The 14,645-nt window shown below is 39.9% G+C and overlaps 1 protein-coding gene across 1 annotated transcript in view; it reads right to left on the reverse strand.

Annotated features, from left to right (window-relative positions):
- MTX2 (metaxin 2) overlaps positions 1-14,374 on the reverse strand; it is a 31,281-nt gene extending 16,907 nt beyond the window's left edge. Inside the window, exons 1-3 of the mRNA XM_015635189.2 lie at positions 14,260-14,374; positions 1,392-1,439; positions 356-402 (exon numbers count right to left, since the gene is read on the reverse strand). Of these exons, the coding sequence (XP_015490675.1) occupies positions 356-402; positions 1,392-1,439; positions 14,260-14,299 (135 nt within the window). The 5' untranslated portion in view covers positions 14,300-14,374. The remainder of the gene's footprint in view (positions 1-355; positions 403-1,391; positions 1,440-14,259) is intronic.
- Between the last annotated feature and the right edge of the window lie 271 nt (positions 14,375-14,645).

A 14,645-nucleotide genomic window follows, 5' to 3' on the forward strand; every position in this document is an offset into this window, starting at 1 on the left:
GCTATGAGAATTAAACGATTGGCAAACATCATGCAAGATGCTACGAGACAAACATGCATAGCAAGTGACAAAAGTTATGAACCATGCACAGCTCCCAGAGTAGGAAGGCAAGCAGATACTGTACAGAGACCAACATAAAGAGGAATACAAGGAGCAGCACTATACATTCAAAACCCTAAAATCCTTTAGGCTCTGGCACTTCAATAACAATGTAAAGCAAATCATAGGCAGGAAGTAATTGGCAGAAATAATTCTTAAATTAATCTTTTCACTAAACATAGTTACGTCAGCTAGATAATACTTCAAAAAATAAAACTGCATTAACATCTTTAGTTTAGAAAATATGGTATTTTACCTGAACAGCAAGGGAAGATGCATTGTCAGAAAGCAAAATTTGTTCCTCTGTGGAAAGGAAAAAAAAAAAAAAAAGAAGAAGAAACAAATAAACCACACAATTACAAAAATACAGTGCCCATTTAGCAACTGACCTGTAACTGTAAACCATTCTGGGTTGCATTTCTTAAGCATAAAACAAGGAGTAAATATATAATTATTATGCAGCTGGACTAGAAAATCTATGCTATTAATATTAAAAAACAGTAAAAAAAATACTAGGAATTTTTCTCCTGCAAATGCAATTGCACTTATCATATATTATCACCAATGTTCAATAAAAAACACTACAAGAAAAAAAAAAAAAAAGCCTTTTATGCCAATTACTCTTCTTCTAATCAAAGTTAAATAAAATCGTATCTTCATACCTCCTCTGGCTAAAAAGTAAAAGTATTCAGAAACCTATAAAAGCAGCTTGCAGCTAATATTGCACACTGTGTCTAGGTCTGTCACACAAAAGAAAGATGACAAGTTCACTGCAATAAAAATTCCATGCTTAGAAGACTAGAGCTGCTACCTATTAGTCTTCATTACTTTGCAGTCTTCTGACAACTGTAGCAGGCTGCTGAGCCCCAAATGGGGGCCATAATGTGATCTGATGATATATGAAGAGCTGCTAAAGGGAGAGTGAACCATCCTAGCCTATACATTTTAACAGTTCCTTTTTACTGAGAGCCCACTTTACCACAAGACTTCAAAAATCTGCTGCCTCAGCTATTGGTGCAGTAAATCTGCCAACTGTGCCTGCAACCACATCATTTTACACTGGCTACAGCAGCCAATATAATGAGTCAATAATAAACCAAGGACCTTATAGGCCATGAATAGCTGGTTTATATTGGCAGATGCAAGCATAACTAAAACCTCTGACCAAACAAAAAACACAAAAGATTATTTTAACAGTTTCTGTGCTTCCTTGCAGTTAATTATCTTAGTGCATATTTAATGTGTTTTCTAAAAATAAAGTAATTATTAATTGCCAAAACCGGTGTACCTACCCTTCAGTTGCTGGTACAACGCAGCATTTTCAGGCCAAGGCTCTGCGGCTGTGGAAAGAGAATAAATTAATTAAGCAAGCTGAATACCAATTTGCTTGCAAATGCTAACTGAACACAAATGTTACCCAGAGCAAGAATTTAGACAGCAAAGGTGCTGATGCAGTATTTAACCTGCCCTAAAAATGTCCCACTGACACTCTCTCCTCTTGTACTTCTCTCCTGCTCACAGGGAGAGACAACTGAGAAAAAAGTCCCAGTATGTAATGTTGGGAGAAGAGCTAAAATTCAAGCTATTTTACAGAGTGGCCTTGTAATTCTGAAGCAACTGATGAAGCTATTTTCCCTCCACCATTAAGATATCCTTGCATACATTCCCATCCTAATTCTGGCAACTCCCAAGAGCAACTATTTATTAGGGTACTAAACAAAAATTTCTGGAGAGAACAGAACAAGACACAGGAAGAGATGCACAAACCTCCAAACAAAGTGTGAAGAATGCTTTGGGGAAACGGAAAAGCTTTTTGCCTTTTAAAGTTGTCCTCAAGGTCCTATGTAACACCCACAGAGCCAGGACATGTCAGAACTCTGCCCACCAGGATGACCAGAGCTGCCTATTGCTTGAAGTTATGCACTGCTCAACCCTCAAATGGGAATGTCAATACGCATTCAACAAACTGAATCATCAGCTCAAAACAGTTGAGCAGTTGTTAAAAAAATGAGGCAAGGAAATAAAAGACAATCACATCCTCCAGTTGAGAACCATTGTGTGTAATCAATCATACGCCATTTGAATGTGAGGGAAGGCAAAAATAATAATCAGTACCAATTTACTGTTAATGGTAGCATTAGGGTAACTGTTCATCACATTTTTTGTATCCATTACATACCTTGTTAATGTCTGATTAAAAATCTGTTTTTAAATAGCAGTTCAAACCTTGCTTTCTACCAAAATAGCCATTTGTGAACAAAATTTAGGCACTAATCATGTAAATTATTTTTTAAAACAATAATGTCTATAAATAGGCATGCATGGATCAAGCATAAGTATGTCACTGGCTTAAGTAAGGCTTTGCATCTTTGCCTTTAGAACTCAAACTAAAAAAGTGCACGATTTTCTAACTATCATTTCTTTTGGATACTCATGAAGTATTAACTTTATGGAAGTCACACAGAATGTAAGGATTAAAACACTGTACACATTTTGTGAAGGTCACTGCCTCTAACATTAAGGCATAGAGCCTATCACAGTGATACTAGTATGGGCATGAGAAAGCAACTAATCACATTTAAGTGTCATGAAAAAATGTTTTATGTTTTATTGTAGCAGCTATTGGTTTTACACCCCACCATTAAAGTTTTGCCCTGGAGTAAAAATTCTTGAGGAAGTACATTTACATCTTTAAATAAAAAGAAACTAAGATAGTGTCTGCAGTACTACAATCTTAAGCATTTAAAATAATTTATCTAATATACATTTCTTCAAGTCCACTGAAGTCTTGCAGGAGCAAATGGAATGAGGAAATTAAGAATGTTATTACTATATTTTAGCAAACTTACCAGTTCTGGACTCTGAGATACTTACAGAAGCAACTGACAAAGTTACAGTGATCTTGTAAATGCTCCAGCTAGACAGTGAAAACATCCTTTTTACATGCCCAAAAGGGTACAGAGAGCTTCAACTGCATGACCCATTCCTACTGAAACTTTTTGCCTGATCTTCTACTGACTGAAATGTCAGATTTAAAACCAATTCTTGGATTCCAGGCTAAACTGGAAATCACCTATTTTTTTACACAAGCACATGGCTGAAATATTTCTGGACCACAAAAATCAAGCAAGCTTTTCCTTCTCCAACAACAGAGGTAGGTGCGTTTCAAGAAATTCAGACTCTAATTCCAGTCTGATTTTAGTGCATATAGCACTAAGCTATATGCAGCCATGGATGATAAAGAGATATAATCACATACACACCAGCTTCTTGGCACACAGAATCCAAAACCAAATCCAAAACTGCTGCTAAGGCATGCCATATCCATACTATAAACTAAAATACAAGTAGAAGATTGTTTGTATCTTTTTTGCCCTTTTCAGCTTAAATCTTACTTCCACAATCCACTTAACACATACGTATTTTCATGAACCATATCTGCAGACCCTAATTTTATTAGTGATGACACCAAGTCTTTATCCCCCAGTCCTAGTACACAAGAGCAGACACTCAACTTGAAGAAAGGAAATGACAAGGGTAGTTTAAAGCCCTTGCATTCACTCATTCACAGTATAGCTGTGCACTAATATGTGTTTGTGACGAGTAAGTGAAACAAGGACAAGCAGCAAATTACAATCTCAGCCTTCATTATGTGGAGTACACCTTAAACTCCAAATTTCAGCAGTTTTAAGAAAATGAATAATACACCCTGCACTTGGCACCTGACAGTCTCCAGAGAGAGGTCACAATTCTGACCATGTTTGGATAAGGTAGACACATGCTCAGAAGCCTTACCAGTCTTCAGTTCTTTGCATGCAAAGCAGATCAAAGGTAACTGATTTCACTATTTCTATACAGACTGGCTTTTAGAACTATCAGTTTCCTATTAATATTCATATGTTATAATCCATATCCTAGAAAATAAACGAATTCTGTAGTATGCATTCAGAACTGAATGCAGATCGTGTTCAGCCATACCAGCAGTACAAATACATGTGCAATACTCTGGAAATCAAATCATTAAATACCCATTCACTATCTGTCCCATACTTTAGAATTGCTACTCATACTCCCTATTCCAAGACATCTAGAATATGAAACATTTATTTCTGATGAAGCAAGAAGTTTAAATACACACTGCTACATAAGAGGTCCAGGTTCATGAGATACAAGCTAAATTCAAGCACGAGCTCCCATGCTGCCTTCCATTAGTTCCAAGATGGAAACATGCAGCTGAGAGAGACCAGAGCCCTGCTGGGGAGAAGAGGAGGAGGAATCACTGAAGGGTTGTCACATGTCTCCACAAGAGGAGAAAGTGTGTAACATCCTTAATGTGCAGCAATGACTCTTGCCTTATGAATGTAGGTGAAGACATAATTTGTAGAATAATAGGCACTAATATTACACGCTGCTTCAGTTCTGTCATATTTCCAATCCATCAAGTTGATTAATGCTATAATAACTCCTCACAAACTTATCATTTGTGCACTAATGAAGTCAAATCCAGTTTATCCTTCGGCAACTATAATCTTCTGGTCTGTAGATGTTCATTTCCCTGCTAACCACGGCTACTGTGGCACTTGGTATATAAAGAGAAAATTAACAAATGTGATGTCAATTCAGCTTCAGAAGCTTTCAACACAGAATCACATTTATGTGTTAGATCCTACGCAACAGACATTTTTATCATTAGCTGCTCACACGATGAAATAACTGCCTGGAAGCATGCCTTACAGGAAGAGCTTCTCTACATTTCTTAGGAATAAGGAACTATTTCATTCTTCCTTCTGCCTCCATAATCAGAGGAATTACTATTGTGTGGTTTTCAATGGGTCTGTCTCTCAGGCTTGCAGTCTTTAGTAAAAATTGTTTTCCCACCCTACCGAAACTTTTCCCATGATTAACAAATTCAAATATTAAGTCTTTCATGTGGATTGTCTGCTGTTCAGGACAATCAAATCTCATATTATTGTCTTTCCCTGCTTCTCCTCTACCACACTGCTTGTTGATTAAAACAATAATGCCAGTTTATAGGAAACAGCCTATGGGAAACAATTTGTGGCATTATTCCCCCTCTGTACCCCCCCTCCATTAACATTGTCTGAAAAGGGCTTGAATTCAAAAGTAACAGCAAAATGAGAATTAAAAGGACATGGGCACAGACAACATCACCACACATAAGCCTTATTTTCCCGGGCACTGAGAATTCAGCAGACACAGCACCCCAACAAGTGGGGAAGTCAAACAGCAAGCAAACCTACACCAAATCTTCTTTGGTTTTGTGGATGACTAAAAATGCATGAAAATTTCACTAAGCTAAATGTATTTGTTAGTCTAAGTGTTTTACTTATTAACAGTTTAGCATAGAAAATGCTAAAGATTTCAAAGTGATAACAGGGTTCTTAATTGTCAAATTAGAGGAAAATTCTGTGAACTGGTGTGTTGCGTGTTCCCAGTGGAGTTTTAAGTACTCAGGTTTGTAAGTACTGAAACAGATTCCTAACTCCTCACCTGTCATATGAGAAAATTACTTAGAAAAAACATAATCTTTGTTCTTAAAAAAAACTTTCCAAAGCACGGAATGAGTCATGACAGTCACATCAAATTCTTTGCCACTAAAGGTGCACTGCATTAGGTGCACTTTTCAGACTTTCACATTGTGTGAAATGTTTTACTTGATCAACATTAAGACCAGAGAGAAACATTCAATTAGCAATTTGATTTCAATGCTTCCAGATGTTTCAGACTGACATTTCAATAAGACTTGATCTACCCAAATACTTTTGGGACAGTAAGAGAAAAGAACACAGATATGCTGTAAGAAGACACACTCAAGAGTATTGAATCTCACTATCAGCAGGGGATCAGCAGCTCACCTGAAGCCTACACATCTCACTTTGAACTAAAGCTCTCAAAACAGGACATAACTACATTTGCACATTGGTGAATTTTAATTAGAGGCTGCATAACATTCCCCCAGTAAACTCTGTGCAAGAGGAAGCACCACATTGCCAAGACACTCTACAGTGCCTCAGCTCCAGAAATTCCTTGTCTGGGCTGCTCAGAATCTGAGTGCACAAAACTTGGTTTCAACTTCTACACTCGGAATTCACTCTGAATTACTGGGAAACTCTTCATCCTGTGTCAGTGCTGCCAGGACGTACAGGGGAAATTCTTATCCACCTTCCCCAAGCAGCTTCATGATGATGAAAGAGATGTAATGAAATAAATGGTTCACAGTTATGCCTTTAATCCTCTTACTTAAAAAGTAAGACTCTGACTGTCAAAGTGAGAAGACAAAATACTTTGCATGTTAAATTGTGGAATATGCTAAGCAACAATTTAGCCACTTCAGTGGTCTAGAGTATGAACAGCCAGTTTCAGCAGTAGGGTAGGCAGTGTGATTTGCCCTGTAGTCTGCCACTAGTTCAGCTTGCTGGCAAGCTGTGGCATTCTTGAATACCAGCCACTTAAAAAAGCCAGAGACCTCTAGATCCAGCCATCAAGATGTTCCCTCCCGAATGAGAAATGAAGTCATCAACAAGTTAAAAGTGTTTTAGGAAAACACTCAACTTGAAATCAGGCTGTTCCCAGCTCTCAGCGATACTACAGAATTCTGTTGGGACAAGATTTTTGGAAGGCAATGCAGAGAGAAATATTTTTCTGTTATAAAAGTAGCCTATGCCTAATAGGAATCAAGGCTAATAAATAGTAAATCAAGATAATTTCTGCCCCTAATCGCCTCTAAAAAGAAATTTACTGTATTCTGTTTGCCACCAGTTTATTCCTTGATACTTTCTGTTTCTGTAAGTGCAGTATTCAGTTGAGTAACGATCTCTTCCATACAGCTCACTGTGCGCTATTGTGTAGGCAAGGCTAGGACCTGGAAATATTTGACCTTCTTAGACACAGCAATTTCATGAAATGTTAGGAAGTTGTTATGGATCATATAAAAATAAAGACTACTCCTTCTCTAAAATCAACACATTTGCATGGATCACTTTCCTTTTTGTTACGTTTTTCTTAAATACTTTGATATTAAACTTAAATAAAAAAGGAGGAAAGCTAAAACATCTGTATTTACCAGTTTGGTTCACATGGCATTAAAGGCCTGCTACAGAAGCCAAGAGGCAAGATATATTCTATTAAAAACAAGCAAACGAAAATACTTGGCATTAATCTGAATCACTGATTGCAGTATTACAGCTGGAGAGATTAACTTACGCATTATTTTCACATAGTTTCCTTTAGCCTCTCCCTAGGTACAGATTTGATTAAAATATAATGAGGGTTCTCGAAACTGCTTTCTCACAAGAGTAAACACTAAAAAGAATTTCAGTCTTACATGTGGGTAACATCTATATCCAATAATATTACTTGCATGTCTCTGAACATCATGAAGCAAATATCACAACAACCAGAAGGAAAAGTTACCCTTTTTGGTTTCCAAAGACTGCTGATATGGTGGGGACCTGCTGCTCACTATCAGAGAATCACAGAATATTCTGAGTTGGAAGGGACCATAATGTCCTAAATGTAGTAACCAAAGGAAAAACACATGGAAAGCTATTCCCCAGACTGCAGAAGGAAGGAGGATTATAAGACAATGTTAAAATGTACCAAAAAAGAAGCAGTTCATACTATTTTAATACACAAATCTGTATTGTCAAGTAGCAATACATTGTTTAAAAAGACACCAAGAACTGATGTGTTTCTAGTGTTCAGGAAATAAGTGGAGCAGTACATTTTGATTAATACAGTGAAGCTACAGCCACTTTGGAACCAAAGCAGTTAAATGTCTATACCTCATACATTAAGAGTGATCAATAAAGGAAGTATGAGAAAGTTGTGAATTAGCTTCCTTAAGACCCACCAGTTCAACCCACCCACACTGAGTACACATCAATTTCATGTAATTGGCTGATCCTGTAAACTAACAAGGGCCAAGAAAAAATGAAAGCATCAGCAACTCCCTCACTCTGCTGACAAAGGACCAAAACATGTTTCACGGTGCCTTGCCAAATGAAAAGCAACTTTCACTCTGGTTAAACACTATGTATTAAATCATGCATCAAATAATCATATCATTTGCTTAAATCTGTCCCTGGCCTCCTCTGTAGAGATATTACAATTCAGATAAAACATGACTGTTCAGTAATTATTGACTGAGCAGATAGTCAATGTAAAGAGTCAATCTCAGCAGCAATTCTCAATCTTGAGTTTCCTGTAGCTGTACCACTAAAAGAGTCAGCATGAGACATTACTGCAGCAGCCATTTAACATGACATAATCTGATTCTTCACCCCACAATAAAGCTATTAATTGCATGTATTTAAGCATTAGCCCAATTCTGTTACTGTCTTTGAGTTGACTTTCAAGAGTGTACACATCTGTGGTTCAGTCCTCTAGGGTGCTTAGCACTCTTGCTGCTAGGGCAGGCCACAGGAGATGAGGCCAAAAAAATCTCAACAAAATCAAATCCATAAATAAAAGTTGTTCCTAAATCAACATCTGGATTTCTTCAGAAAAATCAGAGAGTGTGCCAGCTAAATCATCTCAAAAGATTTATTTATAAAGTCCTGACAAGCTGGAGTTATTTTACTTATTTCTGATATTCAGCATAAATGCTCCATCTCAAAAAAGCTCTGTAATTCTTAAAATTAGCTTTTTGTAGGTCTCTAAATCAATCCCTTCCCTTTGTGCTGCTTAACTCCCTTGCTTCTCTTTGGCCCTAACCCAGTAAGTCAAATTTCAAGCACAGGAGCTGTGAAGAACAGGACAGATACTTATTAATGCCTTATTGGACTGAGGCATTTCTTAGCCACAACATCTACATTTGTAGATATGTACATTTTTAAATCATTCCTTTGAAAGCTCTCCTAGATTGAGACTCTTCTTTTCTGTGGCAGTCTGAACTCTTTCTCCCCTAAAGATGTTTGGCAGGCAATCTGGCCATCACTTCTGTAGAGTGCCCCAAGGAGCTCCCTGCCTTCTCATCCACAGCATCCCTGCTCCGGTCCACAACAGAAATCCTGTCCCACCAGACAGGACCTCAGTACCCACACCTACTCCAAAAGCTTCCCACACACAATTCCAGCTCACCCAGCCCTGGCCCCTCTGGCCTTCCATTAAGGCTCCCCTTCATTGTCTCATTCCCTATGTGTGCACAGCAAGCATTCCCTATGGTGCACAGCAGCACCAGTCTTGCAAAGGTGCAAGATGAGCTGAGATCTCCAGGCAAGAGAGCTCTGCAGGGTAGAAATACAAACAGCACTGGTGCAGCTGGACAAGTGTTGCTGCTAGCAAGGGGGAAGATGCTGCTTTAGGGCTCCAAGTGTTTAAGTCAGCCCAAACTAGACCATGGTATTTGCCATAGCACCTCTCACACTCTCCCTCACCTCTGGGAAACACTGCAGACTCCCTGCTTCAAAACCTGAAAACATTTATGCTGTTCTCTTCATCATACCCTCACAGTCTCCCTCATTTCCTTTCCAAGGCTTTCAGTGAGAACACTTCAATGAATCCAGAGTTTCTCCAACATGGCATTCACATGCAAAAAGAAATACACATGGAGTTGAGCTTTGAAAGTTCTTGCTAGGAATGCAAACATTACACTGGCTTCACTGTCATTATACCACAGCTAGAAGGCAGAACTGTAAAAATTCCCATCTCTCAGCATTTTTACTTTCTAATTCAGTATGTACAAACCAATTTTTTTAGCTGAGCTCCCATCCACCCCAATGAGACTTTTCCTGCATTCTTTGCAGCATCATTGGAATTTTTTCCTTGGATGTTTCCAATACCTTCTGAGCTTTTCATGCATTTTATTACTACGTATAACTTCTTCCAGTTTGCATTAAAACATCTATGTTCATGTGATATCTATGTCATCTTCTTAATAACTAAAGACTATAATTTAAAGGTAATAAAAATTTGAGAGTATGGTGTGTACTTTCTCTCTGTCCTCACCATGGCTTGCATGCAGCTGCAGTTTCTCAATGACTTTCAAAAGAGACAGCTGAAAATGCCCAGAAGTGTACAACATGTGATGCCTGTTCAACTAGAGCAAAGAACAGCAACCAAGCTCTTGCATTTATTCTTGTTTTGAAAAAAAAGTGACTCACCTGGTCAAAACCTACAGGAACAGACCAGATTAATGCCTGAGGACAGTCAGAGAACAGAGCATTCAAGGACCAGGGAGAAGAAAGGAGTAAGAAAGAGAAGAAAAATCTGATTCCTTTCCAAAGTCGTTCTCATGATTTGCTATTTTTTTCTATGACCTCTTGAACAGAGGCTCCAAAACAGCACTCTCATCCAAACCACTCGTCATGGTTTCATCAGCCAATCAAAGTTTACTTGAAATTCAGACTGGACAATATCAAAATAGGTGCTACATTTGGTTTACTAATTTTGCTAATGTTATTTCTAGAGCAATCTCATTTTGGTAATGAGAAAAGAAGACATCACTTTAGCAGAAAACATGCAACAATAAAACGCTGATTAGAGAAAGACTGCTTTACAGTCTTTCTGTCTTAATGGAGACAGAAACAATTACAGAAGCATGCTCTATTATAAACTGTAATTATGCTGCTGCTTAAAAACAAGAAATAACAATATTTCAAAATGAAGTATGTACTATACTACAATAATTGTGAAAGTAATGTTTTCCTCAACCTAAAAAGATAAACTGGATAAGCAATCCACTCAAAGGATTGTCCAAATCAAGTCATGAAACATGTCTGAGCATAAATTGGCAGGAGCAACATAAGAAACTTGCATATTGAAACTGAACAGGATTTAAAAGGTATTCCTTTCAGCTTGATTACCAAATGAAAAGCACACATGTAAAAAGCACTGTAAGATAAAATCATATAGCCTGACAAATTTGGTATTTTCAAATAAACTGAAATTTTTCACTACAAGAACTTCTGCAGCAGGCTTAAACAATCTCTGCTGCCAACAACCTATCGCAAGCAAGAATAACTATTTTGTTCATCTTATACATGGAGGAAGCGCTAACATTTACCTATGTGCATTCTGATGCACAAAATGCATACTCAGTTTAAATATCGCGTCTTTATGTGTAGGAACAATTTAGGTGGTCAGAATTGGGTGGCTTATGAATTTTTTATCAGCCAGATTGAAGCTTGTCTCAATACATAAAACACGCTGCACTGGAGGGAGACTCACCATGAACATCAAATACCTCATGGCAGAAGGGCACCTGCCTTTCACACTGCATTCACTGCCCTTAGTATTAAACCAGCCTAAGACCCTCGGACATGACAGCAATAAACAAAAGTCATTTTCCAGAGTTCAAAAGACAAACATTTATTATTTTCTCTCTTTTGATCACTGACCTAAATCTAAAGTATTGGGGGGGGGGGGGGGGGTGAAATAAAGCATATTGAGTAATTTAGTGATCAATTAAATGTATTTTCAAGTCATTTAGAGTTTATTTGAGTAGTCAGCTTCTCGAAACTACTAGTGCTAGAAAGATTAATGTTGTAGACCACTTGAAAGCTGGCACTCTAATTCTTCTTACAGTATAAACATTCATTTCCTATCCTGTTAATATGTGATTGATGCTGAACTACTCTAAATAAATTCTCTACCATATTATTCAATTAATATTTTCTACAGTTTAGAAATGGATGATTTAAACTGTGATGCTTCTTTTTCATGAATGCTTGCAATTCATGAAGCTGTGGAAATATTTGTTTATTATTCCTTGAGACATAATATCAACCTCTTTATATTTCTGAATGAACAAATGGCTGAATGCCACTAATGCAAGCATTACACTGCACACAGGTAACTCAGTCATCACTCTGTATTTAATCACTAATGCATCAGAGCAGCAGGCTGTGCCCCACATTGTTGCACAGAGAGGATGCTGAATTACTGCAGCACCGGAAACAGGCTGAGAACTGATGGGCACAGAACCACTGGGGTTGGAAGGCACTTCTGGGATGCCCCGTAGGATGCTCTCCTACAGGGATGGAGACTCCACAACTGCACTGAGCAACCTGCTTCAGTGTCAAATCATCCTCACACTAAAAAAAGTTATTCTTACATTCAGATGGTGTTTTCCGTGTTTCAGTTTCTGCTGAGACAGTGAAAGTGAATGCATAAGGCACAGGTAAGGTGAAGATAGGTAGTACTTTAAAAAAAATATTTAAATACATACACAAAAAGTTGGTGTGTAAAAGAAAGTTATCATCCTCTCCTCTACTAAAACCCTGTCTTCAGCTTTTAAAACATTTCTAGAAAACAAATTATGCTGAGCTGATTGTCTTAAATACTTGTATGTAAGGACCCATGCATTATAGCTGTTGTATGGTAAGAGCAACAGAAGCTCATTGCAACTGCTATGAGAAAGGAACACCTTCATGAACAGGACTCCCAATGAAAAGCCAATGAAATTTCATTTTTAGGAACATATAAAAAATTCTCAACCATTCACAACCACAGATATGGGATAAGATGCTATTAGAAAAAGTGTCATTGTTAAGCAGTATTCTTTCCTTGAAGATACACCATTTTTCTTCCTCACAAATATTCCTAGATTTGGGGGATATTTATATCTTCTTAGTACCAGAAAGAAATAGTCCCTATGTCTGTGTTATGTATGTGTTAGCATCTCAGGAAAGCTAGATGTGTGGCGGGTATGGGTCAAGATCCTGGTTAACCTTCTTTTAATTTGAAAAATCCTTCATATGAACAAATTGAGCAATTTTGACATTACTTTCAGTCTGGACCTGGTGCTTAATTCAGACAAGATACAAAGGTCATGACCCACTGGTAAAGGTATCTTTTATTTTTAAGGCACATAACTGCTTTTGAAGCTGTGAAACAACAGCTTTTTGAATAAGAGAGCAATGAGATGCCTACATACAGTATAGTCTTGAGTTTGTACCTGTAATCCCAGAAAAAATAAGTATTAGCAAGCTGTCACTCGAGAATACTCATAAAGGTTACACAGCACTGAGACAATCAAGATCTACTCAGGTACGTCACTATCCTTGTATTTCACAATATAAATAAAATATACTAAAGATATCATGAAGGCACAAAGTAAATGGCACCATATTCTCCACATCCCAAGGATCCAGGGCTCTGGCCCTCAGAACATAAGCATGGCTTGTGCTAACATCTATGTATTAGCAACTGCCAACTCAAGAGGCCAGCACAACTTTCAAGCTTGTCTGTGGGTACCTCTACAGACCCTGACTGAAGACCCATCACCTTCACATGACCTACAAGTCAGGGTACATTCATAATACAGAATCCAACTCAGATTCTTATGCTGAGGCCTCTACCAAGTGGCTGAAGACCCAGCTCCTGAGACGAAACTCTGGCATCCTCCTCAACAGGTCAGTATTAATCATCATCAACATGCTGCTCCCCTGCAGTATTTATTGTCCGGGAGTTTGCATCAAGAACAGGGACTAAGAAAGAAGAAATTGACCAATGTGTTTATTTCAAGCATTTCAAACTGTGCTTTGAACTTCCTAGTCAGGCATTATCTAAGATCCACGTTTTGGTTTGTTTTGTTTTTCCTTAAGAGCGTACTAGTACCATTTTTTGGTAAAGAACTCCACATGACGCACACTTGTGTTTTATCTCAAGGTCACGGCCAGCGCAGACGGCGCAGCTGCAGCGGCTCCGGGAGCACTGGCAGGTAGCAAAGGTCCCGGGCCTCCCCGCGGGGACCCACAGCACACCTGCGGCCCATGGGCACGGCACCGAGCTCGCCAGCCGCCAGAATTATAAACACGACGCGGGTTTTTGAACCGCTGAAGAAAATTAAGTAGTTTCAAAGAAGAAGTTATTAAGTTAAAGTAACGACACGGCCCGGCACAGGGTTAGGGAGCCCACAGAGGAGGGGACCTGGTGGCGGCACACGGCAGTGCTGCCTGAGGAGCCGTGCGGAGTGACCTCTCCCCGTCCTGCAGGACCGGGCTCCGTCCGGCACCGCGGCCCGCCCTCAGCCCACCACAGCCTCCTTCCTCCCTCCTTCCCTGCGGCCCCATCCCGAGGGGTCACCCCGGGGACTGAGGCCTGGAATTGCCGCCGCCGCCGCCCTCACCCCGCGGCTCGGAGCGCGCTGCCCGGCACGGCCCCGGCGTCCCGCCCGCCCCCGCCCCCGCCCCTCACCGGCCAGCTGAGTCACGAAAGCCTCGGCCACCAGCGACATGTCGGGAGGCCGGGGGCACGCACAGGAACTGGGCGCCGCGCGGCCGCCGGGACAGCGACTGCATCCGGGGCCGGGGCGGGGCCCGCGGCTCCCCCGCCCGCGACACGCCGCCGGGGTCTGCCGGCTGTGGGTGCGGAGCAGCGGTGCTCCGAGGGGAAATTGCCAGCACCGCGGCCTGGGAGCGACAGCCTCTCCCCTCTGTTGTCCCAGCCGGAGGGCAAACCCCCCGGAACTCCCGGCTGGGCACTGCCCGCTCAGCCCCTGCGCCCTTACACACAAGGGAACGGAAATCCCAAAGGCTTCCCGAAGCGTCTCGGGGACTATGGGTTAGATCTAAAGGGTACAG

This window comes from Parus major, chromosome 7 (assembly GCF_001522545.3).
Source record: "Parus major isolate Abel chromosome 7, Parus_major1.1, whole genome shotgun sequence".
NCBI classification, from domain to species: domain Eukaryota; kingdom Metazoa; phylum Chordata; class Aves; order Passeriformes; family Paridae; genus Parus; species Parus major.